Source organism: Corvus hawaiiensis, chromosome 1 (assembly GCF_020740725.1).
Source record: "Corvus hawaiiensis isolate bCorHaw1 chromosome 1, bCorHaw1.pri.cur, whole genome shotgun sequence".
Taxonomy (NCBI): domain Eukaryota; kingdom Metazoa; phylum Chordata; class Aves; order Passeriformes; family Corvidae; genus Corvus; species Corvus hawaiiensis.
Genome location: NC_063213.1, coordinates 37046411 through 37065513, shown reverse-complemented (window position 1 = coordinate 37065513; position 19103 = coordinate 37046411). Strand labels below are relative to the sequence as shown.

Below are 19103 nucleotides of genomic sequence, written 5' to 3'. Positions count from 1 at the left end.
TGCTGGATTGCATCAGCCATGGCGTTGCCAAGTCTTTGAGACCTCCAGAGATAGAGATTTGAAACCTCTCTGTGTAACTTGTCTGCAGGATTGGCCAGCCGTGGCCCTCTTAGTTTAGCCTAGGACATGGTTTGCATTATTCCCAATGAGACTGCACCTTTTCAGCTTCCTCAGCCTGACACCTGCTGTAATGTGCAGGTCCTTTTTGACAGGGCTGACCATGGGATTATTCCGCCCCAAGTGCAGGACTCGACAGGTCTCCTTGTTGTAAAGTGTCTCTTGGCCCAGTCAAGTTTCAACAAGGTCCATCTAGGTTGAGGTTCTGCCTTTTCAACCACCTCCTCTGACTTAGTGTCATTCGTGCATTTGCTGTGGATGGAGTTGTGCCTGTGTCAAGGTTGTTGTTAGTTGTGTTTGGATGTTGAGCATTATGAGCCCTTGTGTTGACATCTGGGCTGCTGCTCTTGTTACTGCCTGCCAGCTGCATTAAAACAGGTTGAGGAGGACTGAAGCCGAAATAGCAGCATTCAATGGCTGGTTACTGTGAATGGTGCAGAGAGCACTCAGCTGCCTCCACCTTGTAGGCTTCTGAATCACTGCATCTGCTGCAGTGGTGGGTAAGACTGGGATGCTGTGGTCAATGAGTGGTGATCCTGCTGTCCTCATCCCTTACAGAAGCTTGTGCAGACTGCCCTGGTGCAGTCACTGCGATCAGGGATCCCTGAAGACAGGCAGTGCTACAGCAACTCTGGTGGGCGATGGATGGAGTAACGTTCCTGTTTCAAAACATGTTCCCTGTTGTACTTTGCACAGCAAATTAACGTAGGATGTTGATAAAAGGAGGAAAGGGGGCCAGAATGAAAACATCTGAAATTTGCTTCCTTCTGAAGAGTGGGACTGGAACACAGTTAATCATTATCTATTTGCTAGTAAGCAAGTACATGTTTGCTAGTAGCAATTAAAGTATTGTTTTAAAGATTAATGGGTGGGAGAAACATTGGTTTTACAGTAACAAACAAATGCTTTCTAGAGCAAAGGCCTTGGGCCAGCACGTGGTGTGCTGGTGCTTTGTTCTGAGCAGCAGCTGTGTGTTCCCTTCATGCTCCAGCTTATGGTGATTTCAGAAACAGAGATTGTTCATGTCTTTCATTGGCAGTAACACAGAGATGCTGAAATAAAGTGGATGTCAAGGCCTTGGCAGTGCAGGATGAGATAGATTCACCTGGATAAATGAGAAGCCAGTTTTGAAAATATCTGATCTTTGCTGACTGACGTTTCTAATGGGAAATTTTCTAGTTTCTGAAAATGCCCTTTTCATTAAATATCATCAGTACTTGTGGTCTGGTCCTCTGGTGAGGCTGGCCAATGGGAGAAATCCTGCATAGGCTTGTCTCCACAAAATGAACCCTCTGCATCTCTTTGGGGCAGCCTGGCTGGGCTGTTAGCTGTGTGCAGGTGTGTTCACGTGTCAGAGACTGACCAGTGCCTGCCAGGGTACGTTAGATGTTGGCTAGCCTCAGAGGAATGTTACAGCTGTGTTGTACCATGTTTCAGTGTCAGTGATACTGTGCAGAAACAAAAACACAAATCAGAGATGAGATGAAATGGAGATACGTCATATGTTCAAGCTATATATGGGAAGGTGGGGAAAATCCTCTTATTAGCAGCTGGGCAAGGGCTCTGACTACAAGGAGAGCTTGGGTCAACAGAAGCTATGTGGACTAATCAGGAAATTGTGTTTCATAATTAAAGAGTGCACAGTTTTCTGCTCTGAAAGCGGACAAGCAGATGTCTGTATGCTGTATGCTGGTTCCAGGAGGACTACATTTAAAAAGTGCCTGGTTTTGTTTTCTTCTGTTAGTGTGCCATGGCCTAGCGCTTTTTTAATTTCTGGCTGACAACATAATCTGGCTGTTGTGCATGGTTCCCTTCTGTGCAAGGCCCTGTGTAGGCTAAGCAGGGGACTGCCCAGAGGGTGCAGCTTTTATCCCCCAAAAGGGGTTCGTCAGGGCTGAGCACCGTTCAGCAATATATTAATAACTCACAGTTATGAACCCTGTCAGTACGCCTTTAATTTTACATAATTTATTTTCTAACTTGACATGTTTTATACCACAGTGCACTGTTTGCTTCTGTGAATGCTGCTACTGCATGTCACTTCTGAGTCTTTGGGAGCTGCCTGGGAAGTTCAGGGCTGTGCCTGTCGTAGCCAGGGAGATCAGGGAGGCAGATGAGCTGGTGAGAGGAGGTCACATGTGCGGAACAGCACAGGGTGGATAGCGGTGTAAAAGGAAGATCTTGGCCATGAGGAGGGGCCTGAGTGGGCAGAGCAGGACTTCTGGATGTGCTGCTGGTTGTAGGGAAGGGATTTACTGTTGTGGGAGACTTGTTTGTAGCTGGCTGCTTGTAGAGGACTGAGTTGCAGAGGAGGGACAGAGTGGCAGGAAGAGTTGATGCTCTCTGTGGACAGCATGTGACAGATGTGCTGTGACAGTGGGATTCTCCTTGGCTTCAATCTCTGTGGCCACCTAATCGTGTTTCTTAAGGACTCCCATTTTATATTTTACACTGATAGGGGAAGGGTCTGCAGTGGTGAAGACATTCAGCTGAGTTTCCTGGCAGAAAGCACTGATCATGAGCCACAATGAGCAGTGTCACTGTGGCAGTGGGAGCTGGGGCACAGGTCCTCCAGTTCCCAAGGTGTCAGGACTTTCTCATTTTCAAAAAGATGTTTCTCTGGACGGGCTTTTCTGACTATGATGAAAGAGATTCTCACTTCTGTATTGGGTAGACTCCATCAAGCACCAGCGATATGAATGACAGGCAGAAAGTTGACATCCCACTTGCCTCCAACCTCCCTCAGTGATTTTTGTCCTCATCCCTAGTACATTTTCTCTCATTCTACCTCAGGGCTAAACCTCTCTCAACTCAAACACAAGTTTGTGATGAAAGACAACCTAGTTTTCAGCCATTCATTTGAATTTTGGATTTTGGTCTTGAGAGAAACAGCCACTGTCTAAAGTGATAAAGTTTATGTGCAGTGTAAGGAGGCTAATATGGAGACCTGAGCTCCTGCTGGTTTCTCTGTGGTTTTAAAAGCACACAAAGAACATGGCTACTCTCTTTTCCATCCAATGGAGTGACCCGTGGGCTTGGGACTGAGAGCAGTCTGTTGGTGATGGTGCAGAAGAACTTGTACGTGCTGGAGGGAGTTCTAAATGAAGGCTAATTATTGAGTAACTGTACTAGAACACAAAAAAAAGTTCTTGAGTATCCTTTTTCACATTGGCAAAGCCACAAACCTGTTGATGTTTTTCTAATGACAAATGTATCATTCTTTACCCTAGCATTTGGCTTTTTTCTTTCTCAGGCTTTCAGTAAGCTGCTTAAAATAAAGACAGTAGACTGACTTCAGATAACTGTTGAAGCTAAATTGCTATTTGGACTAACTATGTTGCTTAAAAACAAAACAGTGTTTCCAAATTGCCATTGCAGAGCAGTATTCAACAAATGCAGCTGACACAGTGTTTAAGTATGGCTTTGTTTCAGTTTTCCATTTACCCACATGGTTACAGGGCACGAAGCTGAATGGATTATGGGCCTAGAGTTGTGGGCCAGCCTGTTAACAGCTCCAGCTCTTAATGGCCTGCAGGTCCAGCTGCAAGCAGAAATCTAACTGAATTGTAAATTCTGGTTATTTTATCATAAAGACAATTCTCCTGTTTTGGAGTCAATTATCTGTTAAGGCCTTCATCAGAAGAGTTACTTGTACTGCAAGCTACCACTAAATGTTGTTTTCCATGGGGATTAAGTATCTCAGCTCCTAATGCTCTGCAGGCTTTTTGCTGGCTTAGATGTCTTGATCCCTGACCCAGGTATCTGTGCCAACAGAAACTTTCAAGTGCTGATGCAGTTATGGTGAGAAAACTGTACTTTGGTGCTCGCATTGCCCCTGGGATCTGGTTTTACTGGAGTTTCGAAAGCAGTTAACTGCTGTTGAGGTTCCAAGGAATGGGTCTCCAGTCTGTTTTTGTGTGTTTGTAAGTCATTTCTTGCATGGGCAGGCCTGCTCATGCAGCAGGGCGGCCAAGGAGCTGAAGCTGATTTCACAGCCTTATTGCTGGAAGTTGCTGGGACCTGGCTCCCTCTTGTAGAGTCTTCCATGAAAACCGGTCTTGTTCTTCCTCCAAACGTCCTCAGCATTGTTCTGCAGTACTTGGTGCAGGCTCTTACTGGAGTCTTGCATTTTATTTCCTGTCTTAAAATCCCGTCTCAAACTACTTTATGGGAAACTTTTGGCTTTTATTTGTATTTGATTCCTTTACTAGCATAGGTCAAACTTACTGGACAGAAAAAAAAGTTGGGAATCTTTGGAAAATTCAGTAGATACTTTGGGGACTAAGATTCAGCTTTTTGCTGTATTCTTTGTTGGAAGCCTAGGTTGAGCCTTGTTTGAAGATCCTCAGATGGCTTTCTTGTGCTTGCTGGGTATAATGGTTTAGGTTAGTAGCTAAAAATACTTCATAGTCAGGCTTATTCTGAATTTATAAAATGTATTAATGCATTTGAAACAGGCAGCTGGTGGCTGGGATGATGAGGAGATGTAATATGTGGGGGTTTTTCTCAGAGAGGAAAAGAGATCGTATTGGCCTTGAACTTACCCTAGGATGCTGTGCACCCACTAACCTTGGCCCAAAGATCTGTGCTGCCTTGGAATATGCAGTTCTGCATGGGAATTATCACTTTAGTGCCCTGGCTCTTCACAAAGGCTGTAGGCAAGGTGATGTGGTGTAAATTACCTGAAAACAGCGAAGGGCATGGTTAGATGAACTTCTCTGTGGAAAACACCACCAGCCGCTTCAGAAGGAAATGCATCAGGGACCTTGGCTGGAAGGAAATTACTGCTCTGATTGTGATGACTTTGATTTCCCTCTCTAGCTAGTAACTGGAGGACCTCTGACACATAATTCCTATTTTTGCATGGTTACCTTGGAGTGAAGTATCTCCTTGTGAGTGAGGGAAGGAAGTAAGAAGAGCTTGCTGCTATTTCAGGACATGGTGAGGGAAACATAGTGTGCTTTATTTCCTTTTGAGACTTGTGTTTAAATTAGGAGTCCTTCTCCCCTGCCAGGGGGCAGGGAGGGAAGGGTTTTTTCCATTACCTTTACAAATAACTGTGGTGTCTCAAGTGTGGAGGTATTTGGTGCAGCTGGTGTTGAGGGGGTGTAGCCAGTTGTTTGCTGGAGAAATGCACCATTGTTCTATTTATTTTGTATCAGGGAATTTTAGCTGCTTCCCAAATGACCGCCATTTCTTCACACTAAAACCTCTTCCTTTATTCGTAAGACTTTATCTTCCTCAGTGTAGTATTCTGTATGCCAGAGTCCTTTCTCCTGTTCGATTCTCAAGACTCCTTCTGTGCATATCATGATACTTAGTTTTATTAATTATTTTGTTCTGTCAGTCATGTCTGGTTAAAGACATTTCTCATAGGTATAGACTGTGGAATTCCAGTTTATTTTTGAAAAATCACTGAAGTGTGAATGAAAACTGTCTTCGTGGTCCTGGATGTTCAATTAATTGAATGTGAGGCTTAGATTGGAAGTGTTGTATTTCCAAGCTCAGAAATACTCCTTTAAATAGAAATCTATGAAATATATAATGTAGAAAAATTCAGGGAAAGAATTTTTTTTTTTTTTAATTCCGTTGATTATTCTTATATTTGTGTGCTGGGGACTTGCTGCACCAGTTGTGTACCAGCGATAGCAAAGTAAAAGAACGTCCAAAGAATTAGCGACCACTATCTCAGAGAACTTGTTTATGCTTTATAGCAGGGTAATAATTCCAAAATATTTCTTCAGCATGATTAATGGTGTATCAGATAAAAATCCACCCTGACTAAACTCAGGGAGTGCCATTCTCAGTGTATTCTTGACACGCCACAAGTTTGCCATTGTGCTTTCTTTTGGTTTGTTTCTCAGTGATGAAATCTACATCATTCGGTATTATCTCTCAGCCAGGTGCTTATTTGTAGGCCATCAGCTGAGAGTTTTTTGACCACAAACACCATGAGACACTTCTTGGCAAATGACCTCTTTGGGTGGGAACTGCTGTCTTAGCAGGACTTACTCCAGTGAAAAATATGTGTCACTTCAAGTAAAAGGTTGGGAAACAGTGACGCTGGTGTTGCTCTTTCAAGAAGTCTTGGGATTAGTGTCACAGATCTTCTAAACATGACTGTGAGGGTTCCTTTGTCTCTGATCCCAACTTTTTTTTTCCCCCCCCCCCCCTTCAGGCACAGCTGGAGGCTCAGAGGGCGACTCAGGACTTTCAGAGGGCCACTGAAGTGCTGCGTGCTGCCAAAGAGACCATTTCGCTTGCTGAGCAGAGGCTCCTGGAAGATGACAAGCGTCAGTTTGACTCTGCCTGGCAAGAGATGCTCAACCATGCTACTCAGAGGGTAATAGAAACTCGTCCCAGCATCTGCCTTTTCCATACTTGATGGTCTCCTGTGGTGTATGAGGCCCAGTTTCTGAAAGACCAAATTTTTCTTTTGGTCCAGGTACATGACATGTAGGAAATGAAGCTATGAAAAATTATGAGGCCTAAGGTTAAATGATCTGGGCCTTGGGCTGCTTCTGGGACAGCTCTAGTTCTTGGTCTGGTGGTGCTGTAGTAGTGGAGTAGCTCTCTACAGAAAATAAAAAAAGTTATTACCATCTATATTACAGGGATAAACAGTGTCTTAAGGCATATCTGCATTTGGAGTTGTGCCAGAATAACTGCATGGGAATGCCTATTCCTGAATACATGTGTTATGGGAGCATTTACCCTGGAAAAACAGGACATGTTCCAATTTTAGTATAACCTCTTCTTAGTATGGACTAAATTGAACAGGTAACTGGTTCAGAAATGTGTGTTTGAATGTAGAATTACTCAAAATTATGTGTTGCATTTAAGCTTGCATGCTGCTTTATCCTGAATTAAATTTGGAATTTAGACGAGGTCCTACCTCCTTTGTAAAGTCTTTTTAAACTTACAGAAGAGATGAACCATCTAACAAAGAAAGGCAGTATTCTTTCTAGCAGATGTCAAGAAGAATTTTCCTGTAATTTGTCTTGTCTCTTTTTTCCTGTTTAAAAAAAAAAAAAAAGGCACAGAAAGTTTTTTTTTTTAACATAAAAGAGCCAAAAATCTAAATTAAAAACCTTTGTTCTGTCATTTCCTTAATATGCCAGTGAAGCTGAACTTGCTATTCCAAACATGTTATCATGCCATACAATGCTGATATTGTCTTGCAGTCCTCAATGCAACAGCTCTGTTGTGTTGCAAAAGCTTCTCAGTTATAAGAAAGCTTCTATTTCAGAGTGGATTTTAAAATCCAGCTGCCTGATGAAGAAAGAGGGAACAGAAAGGATGTTGGCTGTGTGTAGGGGAGAGATAGAAAACCTGGTATACATTAGTGAGAAAATGAACTCCAGGCTACTGTTTGTGTTATTGTCCCTGTTATCATTTGGTATTTGCAGATCTGGTGACCTCTGTGTTTATGAGGAGAGACCCACCTTTGCAGTGTGCATGTGCCAGCTGACATTTTTCCTAGCTGTAATCCCTGCTCAATATGAAGAAAGTGCAGAAATAGATAATTTTTGATTCTCAGAATTGATAGATGAGAAAAACTGGAAGCATCAAAGGAGTTGCTTAGAGCTCCTGACTGGGAAACTGCTGTTTTGGTGGACAGTGACAGCAATCTACCTCTCTCTAGCTGGCATAACAAAAACTTGTGTTGGAGTGGGTGAGGAAGGAAACAATGGCAATTTGAGAGTACAAATGAATTCTTCTTTTCCTTGGCTATTTCAAAGGCATGTTGTATCCTTCTACAACCCTTGATCATTCCCTGACTGTGAGTCTGTGAGAGGTGTGCACCTGAGATGAGCAAACCCAGTGATTCAGAGCAGCAGATGGCTGCTGGCAGTGTTTGGTGGAGTCACGCTGGTGGTGTTGATAGGTGCCATCACTGATTGTAGGATACCTGTTTGTTGGAGGGCTGAGTCAAGCCATAATGCCTCTGATTTGTTAGAGCTGAACAGCAGATAAGGAACTTAGGTGTACGTACTGCAGCTGTAAAATCTCCTAGGCTGGACTGTATAGAGCAGCTGAGGGCTCCTGGAATGGAAAACTTGTTATCCAACAATTCCTGGTGCTTAAAATAGTCTGGGTAAGCTCAGTTCCCAGAAAACACCCATCTGTACCTTTCCAGGGTGCAGCAGGTTTTGAGAGAGTTGCATGGAAGTTTGTCTTACAATTTTCATTGGCCATGGTGGAGGTCTTGAGGCTAAGGCCAGAGCCAAGAAGGGTGAAAATGCTGTTGGAAGTCCTGGCTGAACACACCCAACATTAGTTTGTTTGGAGTGCTTGACTGAATTTTTATCTTCTCTAAGAATGGAGTGAAAACTTCACTTGGCTTCAGTGCATGCAATTAATGGAAGTGCTTAGTGTTCAGTGAGGCAAACAGAATAATCGGGATCTCGGGGAGCAGAAAACATTGACATTCCCTACCAAGCTATGGATGAAAACAGGTCAGAGGATGAGATCTTGTAGAGCAAAAGTTCTCCTTGACTGCCACAGTGTTGCTGACAACTCAGATCATTAACTATGAATTACATTAGAAATCACTAATGGAAAAAACTGTTTCTTAGGGTGAAGGCTGAGGACTAAGAAATAGGTGCCTTCTACTTGCACAAATAAAATTGCTCTTGGAGAAAGCTTCTGCAGTCTGGTTATTTGGATTTTCTAGCTTTTTTTGCATGTATTTGTAGATGACAGTTGTCATCTATAAATGAAGAGAATAATCTTGCACTGAGCCTTGTACAGCAAGGACTCAAGTGCAGAAAAGCACCTCTGAGCCAGATTTTAGAAGTGGGCTACTAATTCATTTGTTTCTCTACTGATAGAAATGTCAGGCAAGAGTAAAGTGTTTTTATTTGCTGTTCTAAGACACGGGCAGCAGGCTTCACTGAATTAATCTGTAACTTGGAACCAAACCTAAGCCCTGTTAGCAGCTTGGTAGCTGACAAACACTATAAACAGAAAGCATAAAGAAAAAGGGTAGGCAAGAGAACAAATGAGAAACTGATTTCTTATACGGCTATGTGTGGAAGTGCTGCCAGGTTATTTTTGCACTTGACCCTATGGATATAGACAAAGACTTGGTGTCCAGAGTACCAAACAGGAAATGCTGTTTCCAGACCCTCACTGGGAGGACATAGAGATAAGGGTTGTATGTTGTAATTGCTTTTTGATGTCTTGATAGTCTGAAAAGATATTAACACTATTTTTAATGTGACCATCTCTCAGTCTTCTGTAAACAAGACTTTTGTAGCCACTGATGTAGAAAATCACACAATTCAACTGATGCGAAATGGGAGAGTTACCGAAATTTTGCTTTTCCTGGATGAGCTGGAAGCATAACGTGTGGAAAATCTTTCTATTCGTGAAGCAGGCAGGACCAGCATGAACAGGTACAGGGAGTACAGGCTGTCACTCAGAAATTTCTTTGCACCTTCAAGTTTGAGCTATGTTTCCAAAGGGGGCTGGGAGCATAAACAGGAGCTGGACTCCTGCCTACCTGCCTGCGAAGATGGAACTAATCCCTGCAAATGTCTGTGCTTGAGCTAAATGTTCACAACAGTGAAGCACCGGACTGTGGTTCAATCCTGCAAGTCAGACAGCTGCTTTGCCCATTTCTATTCTTAACTTGATGCATATTTTGGGGTAAAGTCCTGTGGTTTTTTCTAGATGTCTGTTTTTCCACAGATCTGAGAAATGTAATGATGCTTAGATTGGAATTTAGCTCATCAGTGTCAGGTGTCTAGAGCCTGACTTTGTATCACAATTACTTGCCAAAAGTTCCATTATGATGAAAGGCGGTCTGATCAATAAGTGGTGTCTGGAGAGCAATTCATGTGGCCAGAGGGGCAAGGTCATTTTAAGATAAATTCTCTGTTGATTATAATGGAAATGTAGACAAGCTTGATGAGCTCTTAAGCTGCCTGGGGAGGAAAAATACTGTTCACTCTTAGCCATTGGCTTAGCAGGATTGTGGTAACTGCAGTGTCTCTTTAAAATTTGGTGATGATGTTTTTGCTAGTGGATGCCAGCCTGTTAGTACCTTGAATTGTAATGCTGCAGTTTGAGGTGCAGAGAGCAGGGCTATGAAAGAGGGTCCTGTGAAAGGAAACTTCCACACAAAGGATATTGAATTTTGGAGGGATGGAGGAAAAAGGTCTTCACATTTTTGCTCCTACTGAAAATAATTCATAAAGATGTACAAAAGGAAAGTACTGACAGATGTGTTACCTCTAGTTTGAGACAAGCTGGAGCAGAACGGAAGACCCTTCATGAATTTCAGGAGAAATTGCTAATTTCTAATTGCTGATGCAATCTGCAGCCTTAAAAAGGTTCTGCTTCTACAGTCTTTCCTGAGATATGTTCAGTTCATAAATTCTGGCAGGGAGAAGAAATGTTTTGGCTCTTGATCATGAGACATTTTAAAAAGGAGAGGATGAGGGGAGAGTAAAGAGGGAGGAGGCATGCTCCCTCTTGGATTAATTTGGCTTGTGAAGCTCCCTTTGATATTACACCATGAAGTACCATCTGTCAGTGTAAAATGTGTGGGTGCTTTCGTGATGTAGAGAGGAGAGATACTTCCTGCAGCTAGAAAAACTTAGAGGAAAAAGGGGGAGAAGAAAAGTCTGTGAAAGTAACAACAAAAATACCACATCATTCCTTGTCCTAATCTCTCTGTCACTTTATCCTGGAAATGCAGTGATTTTTTGCAATCCTTTGTATTGTTGATTCTCTCCTCCTGGTTTACTGATATTGCATTGTCTCTCTCCTCTTTTATTTTTAAGTTGTCCCCTAGAAGAACAATAAATTTAATTTTTTTTGTGAAAGAAACGGTCCTTCTGAGTAATTATCTGGCTTAGATGGTCAACTTTGCTCAACTCCACTGATAAAATTTTTCTTTTGCATTTGTTGTTACTACTAAAATTTTGTCTGGAGTCCATTTTTTACTTCAGATTATGGAAATACTTTGGGTGGAACAAAGCTACTTGCCCAGATTTATTGATGGTAAATATATACTCTACACTGACGTTCCTTTTTCAGACAACTGGGTAGGAAATAGGGGTTAGGGAAGAAGAGGAATTGATCAATCCCGGTGATGGGGGTATTTGCTTGCTTTGTTTTCATTACTTGTGTCTTACAGCCTGTGCTTTCCTGGGAGAGTGAGTTCTGCCTGGAGTAGGTGGTCCAGTAGTGAGGGACAGGCAAGGGCTACAGAAATGTCCAGTGATTGTGTGGGTATCCTAGAAGTTCATCCATTCTGGGTGTTTTTGTCCAAGAGTATGTCCCCTGTTCACCCCAAGGGTGAGCTGAAAGGCAGGTACAGTGTAAGGAGGTGAGATGTGTCTCAAGCAGCCTTTAAAGAGATGTTATCCTCACTTCTTTCTCTGCCTTTTTCTAAGTGATGCTGTTGCATCTGTGATGGCTTAGGAGCATCTGCGGATGCCTTAAGAGGCCTCCTGGGAACAGAGGCTAGACAGGAGTAAGGGAATAAGGTAGGTATTTATTTGAAAGGCCTTCAAAGGTACCCCCTGGGGGCCAGAGGCCATTGCCAAGATGGACCCCGAGATGGACGACAGGTCACGAGTTCTTCACACTTTCATAGGTTTGGTTCATTTGCATAGCAGGGTTAATTCTCCAGTTAAGGCTTCGGTTTAATGATGTAATTCCCTTCAGCTTTCCCCCCCTTAGAGGGTCTTTGGTTTATACTTTTGGGCCTAGGACAGTCTGGGTGTCCTTGGAGAGCAGGCCCAGAGAGGCTTTGTTATGTCTACCTAGCACGAGAGAGCAGAAATTAGCAGGCTACAAGAAACTTCAGAGTTACACACTAAGCAGTACAGAATTTGAAAAATATAAAAGTTAAAACCTAAGGCATCCCTACAAGGCAAGGTGGGTGGTAGAAGCACTTGGATTAGACAAACCAGCTTATTTGGTAACTGTGACCAAGAGCTTGTTTACAAGTCCATCTGACACTGCAGTTTTTTCACCAAATGTATTATTAGTGCTAATAAAAAGTACTTCTTTCCTTCACAAGCCTATCTGTCTTTTTCTAAACCTTCTCCCAGGTATTATCCTGAGCCTTGGGTGTGCACCTTGAGCTGCTGTCCCAGGGAAAGGGGACAGGCTGTCTCTGCAGAGGTGTGCGGACAATGTGAGCATGGTGACAGAAAGCCCATAGGAAAACAAGGGTTGGGGGTGGGGCGGGGGGGGGTGGGAAGAGAGATTTTCTTACATCACTATTTTCTCAAAAGAATTAAGTATATAGCCTTTTCCCCCCCTTTCTTGCTGGAAAAGGTAATGAACATGGGTATATATGGCTGGCAGCAAATTCCGCATTTTGTCAGGTATTTTGAGGCATTTGCAATCTTTCATCCTCAAAGCCCAGTTCTGCAGGGTTCAGCATTTCTGTGATATTTGATATGAAACATTTGAAAAATCAGCATGATACTGGACACCTAACCTGCTTATGACCCTGGTGCTGGTCTTTCTTAGCACGTGATTTATCAAAATTCATGCTAATTTTGCCCCAAGAATGGATGCAAGAGACTGACATGTAATTGAGCATTGGGAAATTCCGGTTGTTCCATTATTTTGTAGCTTACGGTGTTTTTAAATTGCAGTTTCCTTGCCACTCTAGAAAGAAGATGAACCACCTTCTGTGCAGTCTTTGGAGACTGCAGTTTAATTTAGGAGACTTCCATGTTGAAACCAGCCTTGTCTGACACTTTTCACTAAGGAAAGTCGTTGCACCAACTGGCTTTAAAACAGTTGCTTGAGATAAGAGGCTGCAGTTTATTTTTGAGGATGCAGGAGAGAGTATGTTATGAGCCTGATAGATTTCCCCCTCCCCCCCTCCCTTTCTTTAAAAATGGATGCCTTATATAGATGAGAAAGTTGAGGGGTTTTGGAGTTGAGTATATTATTTTATATCTGATCAAAAGATCCTTTGAAAATCTTTATTTCTCATAGTTTAAAGTTCTGTAGCAATTCCTTTCCTTAATAATAAGTGGTGTGTGCAGATGAGCAAGAAGTGGCCTCCAGGTGTGGCAGCAAGAGCTACGAGTTGATGCTGATGGAGTTTGGCTTTGGCAGTTTCATGCATTCATTTAGGCATCAGAAAGGACAACATGAGAGTTTTCCTGAGAGGAGCAGCGCTCCAAGCAAGTCAGAGTTTACCATCTCTTTCCCCTGTTCAGTTCAGCCCGAGGGCTAGGAGGGCTAGCACACTTTTTCCAAAACCTAGAGCTTTGTGGGTGAGGTTATTTAAAATCAAGGTATCTTGAATATTCTCTCTGCATCTGAGAGCTCAGATGCACAGTCTGGTGGTGGGAGCCAGTTGGAGCAAATCTGCTTGAAGCTGCGGAGTAGTTGGTATCACAGCTGAGGCATTTCAAAATCCAGTACTGGAGAAAATGAAGTCCTGCCATTTTTTGTATAAATACCTTCTTAGCTGCAAGAAAGGAAGTTTAAAAAGATCACCTGCTTTCCCCTCAATAGCTAGACCAACAAAGAGGTGTCACCACTTTTGTGACTTTAAATAAATTAGTCACCTCCCTGTCTGGATCTTGACTGCTAGTGCACTAAATAAAACACATTTTCTGACACCTCTGACATTGTAAATTTGGACATTAAAAGTACCCTGGATAGAGCTACTGACAAAGCTTGGCTATGGGATACCAACAGTGCAGCTAATGGAGAGACATTTACTTTTCCTGTTCCAATGCTTGACAACTCTTTCAGTGAAGAAATTTTTCCTCATATCCAATCTAAACCTCCCCTGGAGCAACTTGAAGTCCTTTTCTCTTTCCTGTAGCTTGTTACCTGGGGGAAGAGGCCAAGCCCCACCTGGTTATACCCTCCTTTCAGGTACGTGTAGAGAGCAATAAGGTCTCTCTGAGCCTCCTTTCTCCAGGCTAAACAACCCCAGCTCCCTCAGCTGCTCCTTATCAGACTTGTGTTCAAGATATCTTCATACATGAGGACAGTGGGCTGGTCATCAGCATAGCTTCCCTTGTCTGGGTAGTGGGAGTGTCAGCTCAGGGCTTGAACCTTTGCATTTTCAGTGTTGAAACTGTGATTTCAGGCATGTCAGCTGTTTTAAGAGAAGAGCCATCTCAGACACACAGTCTTCTAGTGACTGGTGATTCAGGCCAAACTGTATTTGAGTCCTCCCTCTGCCGTGGTTGGTGTTCAGCCCTTTGCAGAGTGATGGGGCTGTAGCTGGGAGCTGACCAACCTGCCAGCTCTGTGCAGGGGAAGTCAAGTTCCTGGGAGAGAAGCAGGAGGAAGCATAAACATTGCTCTTGAATGTAGTTGGGTGACTTCTGCTAGTGTTGCTTCTCTTGTGAATATCTAACTGGGTTAAAGAATGGATGATCCCAAAAGCTGAGGGTCTGCTGTACTTCCTGTAAGAGAGATTATGTGAAAACCTGTAACACCTCTCATAATTACAGTGTTTGAAGACTTGACATGTTGCTGTTCTTTTCGGGAAAGACTTTTAAGCAGGTTCACTGAAAGTGATTTTTTTCTATGCCCTCACTTTCCTGACATGAGGTGATTGGAGAGATTATAAAGTTGCTGTTAATTGAAATGATAAGAAGTGGATCATTGTGTCTTGCTGCTCAACCTGTTCTTTTCCCCCTCTTGAAGGTCATGGAGGCAGAGCAGACCAAAACAAGAAGTGAGTTGGTTCACAAGGAGACTGCAGCCAAATACAATGCTGCCATGGGAAGGATGAAACAACTGGAGAAGAAGCTGAAAAGAGCCATCAATAAATCAAAGTATGTTTTATGTTTGGAGAGGAGTTTAGTGGTGAAAACTGAGGGGGGGAAATACCTGTTCTTTGGGGGTTTTGAACTTGCAAAAGGGTATTGCTCTTTGGGTTCCTCTCTGTGTGTAGCAGCCTCACAGCACAATTGGTACTGGTATTTGTCCTTGTTGTTCTTCTAAGTGTCTTTTGAAACACCTGGCTTGATAGACTGGTGAACTACATGGGATAAGAAACCTTTTCTGAGGAGCATCTTGGTCTTGTTCTAGTGCACTGAACTCCTTGGTGGTGTGTGACTTGAGGAGCAGGCTCATGGGATCCGCACAGGTGCTGTCTGCAGAGCTGTGTGTGTAGATGTTTCACAGCCTGGGATTGTTCACAGTTCTTATTTTTAGTTAGGAGAGCAACAAAGCAAGTGACGGAAAGCTGAAAGGTGCGAGTCTGCACGGGTGTAACGTGCTGTACATGAAGCTTGTTTACTTTCTGACACTGCCATGGCAAAGCTGTGTGAGAGCCATTCTTGGGGAAGGAAACACCTTTCAGAGGGCATAGCTAAGCAGCTTCTGTCATTAATAATTGTCTCTGCATTTGCTGTGCAGTTTGGCTCTGTTGCAGAGAAGTGAAACAGCTTTTTTTTTCAGAACCTGTGTGAAATTTGGCCCTGTTTACAACCAATTCTTAATCTTCTTTGTATTTCACAGACATTTTTAAAAAAAAATATTTCCAGACTGTGGCTTGTCTAAACAATCTGCTTGCTGTATTTAGAATTTAATCCCCTCCATCTAAAAATGACTTTGTGGTGAAATCAGTCAACTAGAAATCTATTTTGATTGGGGTTTGCTCAATTCAAGAAAGGATTAGCACTTCCCAAGCAAGATCCAAGCATGTTTGCCGAAACAGTGTAGTGGTGTGACTTCCTAGAAGGAGCGGCATGCTGTTTGTCTAGCACTGTGCAGGGGCTGTGAAAACCATCGTCAGATCACCAAATGACAGATTCCTCTGGATAAGGGCAATATCTGAGAACAGTTTTGGCTGCTAGGAGTTCCTTCCTTGCAATAAGATTTAAAATAAAGACCATGATTAAGTTGTCAGTACATAGCTTTCTATAATGATGGTGTGGAGCCTGGCGTCCCAGCTGCCTCTTGTGTGATGTGCCTCAGAGTTTTCATTTCCTTGCTGGAACTACCCTCAGAGAGGTGTCTCGTGTCATTCTCCTTGGGCCAAGCTGGTTTTCACTTCTGTGGAAGGATCCCAGTATATTCCTTTGTCTTACAGCAGGGCTGACTGCAGCATAAACCATCTAGGTAGGGTGTTTTGGAGTTCCTTTAATAAAGGGTGTACAGAAATGCCACTTCTAACATAGTATTAACATGAAAGATGCCTGGTGGCACAAATAGTTGTGGATGTCTTTGAAGTCATGCTACATAGGGATGTTGGAAAGGTCAGTCGTTTCCCAGCATTGCAATTTTCACATAAAGGAAAATTGCAACTGAACTGAAAACATCAGTGCTGTCAAGTGGCTACAGAAGCTGGGAAATGAGGCTGCTGAATTTGTGGCTGTTTGTATTGTAGGGTGTAGCTGGCCTCTAGCTGCTTTTCAGGAAGGATTTAACACCAGCATCCTGCTCTGACCTTCTCCCTGGGTGGTGTGGGAGCACTGGCTGTAACACTTGGGCCTTTCTGGCCTTTTGTTCATCCTCTCTTTAAACTCTTGGATAGACAAGCTGAATGAGTTGCTCTCTTTTGGGCAGAAAATGATTTGCATTTGCTCCTTGCTTCAGCTGGGATTAAGATGCTTAAAGCATTACTATTTTGAAAGCAAGACTGGGGCATCCTGGAGGAAAGTCATTTAGATGATTTACCGTGTAAAGTTGATGATCGAAGGGTTATTGGATAGTTTTGTTTTGGTTTTGTTTTTAATTTAGTTTCTGGGTGTTTATTTGCTTGTAAGCTGTGAAAATGCATACGGCTGCATGTTCTTAACAGTCACCAGATCTCCTGGCTCAGTGCCTCTGAGCTGTAGGATAATGAACTCGCCTGTGTTAGCTGGTTTTTGGAAGTCACTTTCTGCTCTGGCGACTTGGGCAAAGTGCCTTTCACTCTTCCTGTCATTGACTTCAAAAGCACTTTGTGCAGTGCTCTGGACTCAGCTGGCCAGTGATGTAGGATTGCATCTGTGGGCGAGTCTCCTGCCCTGCTGAGTTACAGACCAGCCCTCAGTGGCTACAGGGCCACGGATGTGAGGGAATGAAGTGACCCCAGGACATGGGAGTTCCTCCCCTGCCAGTGCCCTGGTTCCTGCTGGCATCAGGTGCCCAGCTGTGTGTGAGCCATCAGTGAGCAGGAGTGTTTATGTGTGAGGCTCTTGGTCTCCTTTTGGTGGCTGAGGTGGGGTTTTTCTTGCCTGTTGCACGTAAGCGTTCCTGCCCGTATGTGCACATGTAGGTATTTGTGTATACACACATATGCATTTATGTGTTGTTTTTTCACACCATGCAAACACACGTGTGCTTGTTGCTGATAGAGAGGGGACTTTGCCCAAGGCTTGTGGAAGCTGGTGGGAGGTTAGGACTCAAGCCTGGTTGTTCCCTCCCAGCTGGCACCAGGGTAAGGAAGGTTGAGAATCGGGTCATTTGAGGTGAGTGGGTTTCAATGCTTTCCCTGTGCATGTTTCCCTGCAACACCATTCTGTCACTATCTATGTGCTCCCATTGCTTTGGGGTATGGCTGTAGGAATCCTTTATCTGTTGAATCCAAATTCTCCACTGCAGTGTTTTATCCTGCCTGGCAGGTGCATCTGTGTAGCCTTGGGCAGGGTTATGTCCCAGTAAGGGAAGGCAGAGGTGCATTTTCGCTGGATCTTGTCCCTGGAAGCATGGAGACTTGGCTGTGCGCTCCTGATGATGGTGGGAAGGTGCTTAAGAATATCAGAGCTGGAAATTACCTACTCTAATGGAAACACAACTCAGTTATTTTGTGTGTGACTGTGTAGTGATTTCAACCCTTCAAAGAATATAGGATCAGAAAGCCACAGCTTCACACTCCTGAAGTCCCAAATGCAGCTGCAGTAGGGCTTACAGCTCAGAAGAGCCTTGCTGTCAGGGTAGAAACACAACAAGGGTAGTTCACATTCTATTTCATGTAAAACCATATCCAATTGTTTATCTCTCCCCTACTTTCCAGGAGAGCTTCTGAGAGGGGAGAAGGGTAGTGAGCCCTGCTGAAATAACAGAACTTTTCTTTTTTTAGTCCTGCTCAGTGTTGTATCAGATGATACTGGCTTGTGGGCTTCAAAACTTTGAGCATGGAAAGTGGTTTCAAGGCTTTGTACCGCACCTCTTATACCCCTGTCCTCTTGCAACCTTATAAGCAAGTTTAGGGAAGTGCCTCGTGGCCACTGTTGGGAAATGTTGTGCCCTTGTATGTGGTGCTCTGAGCTCCCTTCACACCCTTCACTGAAAAACCCAAGAACTGCCCTTCTACCCCCCACACCTGAACACGGAGCAGGTTCACCCTCTGTGGGAATTTACATATGCTGTGGGCTCAGAAATCAGCTGAGTAGAGAGAGGATGCCTGTGCCTGAAGCTGGATGTTACATTTAAATATCTTGCAGAATCTAGGCCTGGAGGAATTATGCTGTCAACTCCAAAAACTGGAATTTTGCAATCTGTATTTAGGTCAAAAGACCCATGAGAAATAGATGCATTAGAGAGTAAGAGACACTGAGAACATGTGTAGGTGTTCCATCATCTGAATAGTGGTCTCTTGGGATTGCAGTGGTACACAAAATAGCTGTGTTAATGCTACAAAGAGAGCAACTCCCACGCCAGTACACTGCATTCAGTCCCAGTGATTGTAAACAACTGTTCTTTGTTTTTCCACAGACCTTATTTTGAACTCAAGGCGAAGTACTATGTCCAACTAGAGGTAAGTATGTAATTCAGATCCATCTGAAACTCTTTACTGCTTACAGTAAATATTGAAATTGCATCTAAAGTGCTCTGACAACTGCGTTGTGTTTCTATACAAAGCCAATTCAAAACCTCTTGAGCAATTTGCTAAGCACATTTTAAAGATAAAAGACTAAGAGAGTCTTTGTTTCCTTGTGTGAAATATGAGTGTTTGAACTCTGTCAGAACCAAAAGAGTACAGTTTGACTATCTTTGCTTCTTGTAGTTTAATGTATCTGGGATTTATTTGTTTGTTGTGGGTT

At 43.3% G+C, this 19103-nt stretch overlaps 1 protein-coding gene across 1 annotated transcript in view; it reads left to right on the top strand.

Moving 5' to 3' along the window:
- SH3BP5 (SH3 domain binding protein 5) overlaps positions 1-19103 on the top strand; it is a 51792-nt gene that overhangs the window by 25271 nt on the left and 7418 nt on the right. Inside the window, exons 4-6 of the mRNA XM_048300739.1 lie at positions 6296-6460; positions 14773-14903; positions 18775-18817. Coding sequence (XP_048156696.1) covers positions 6296-6460; positions 14773-14903; positions 18775-18817 — 339 coding nt within the window. The remainder of the gene's footprint in view (positions 1-6295; positions 6461-14772; positions 14904-18774; positions 18818-19103) is intronic.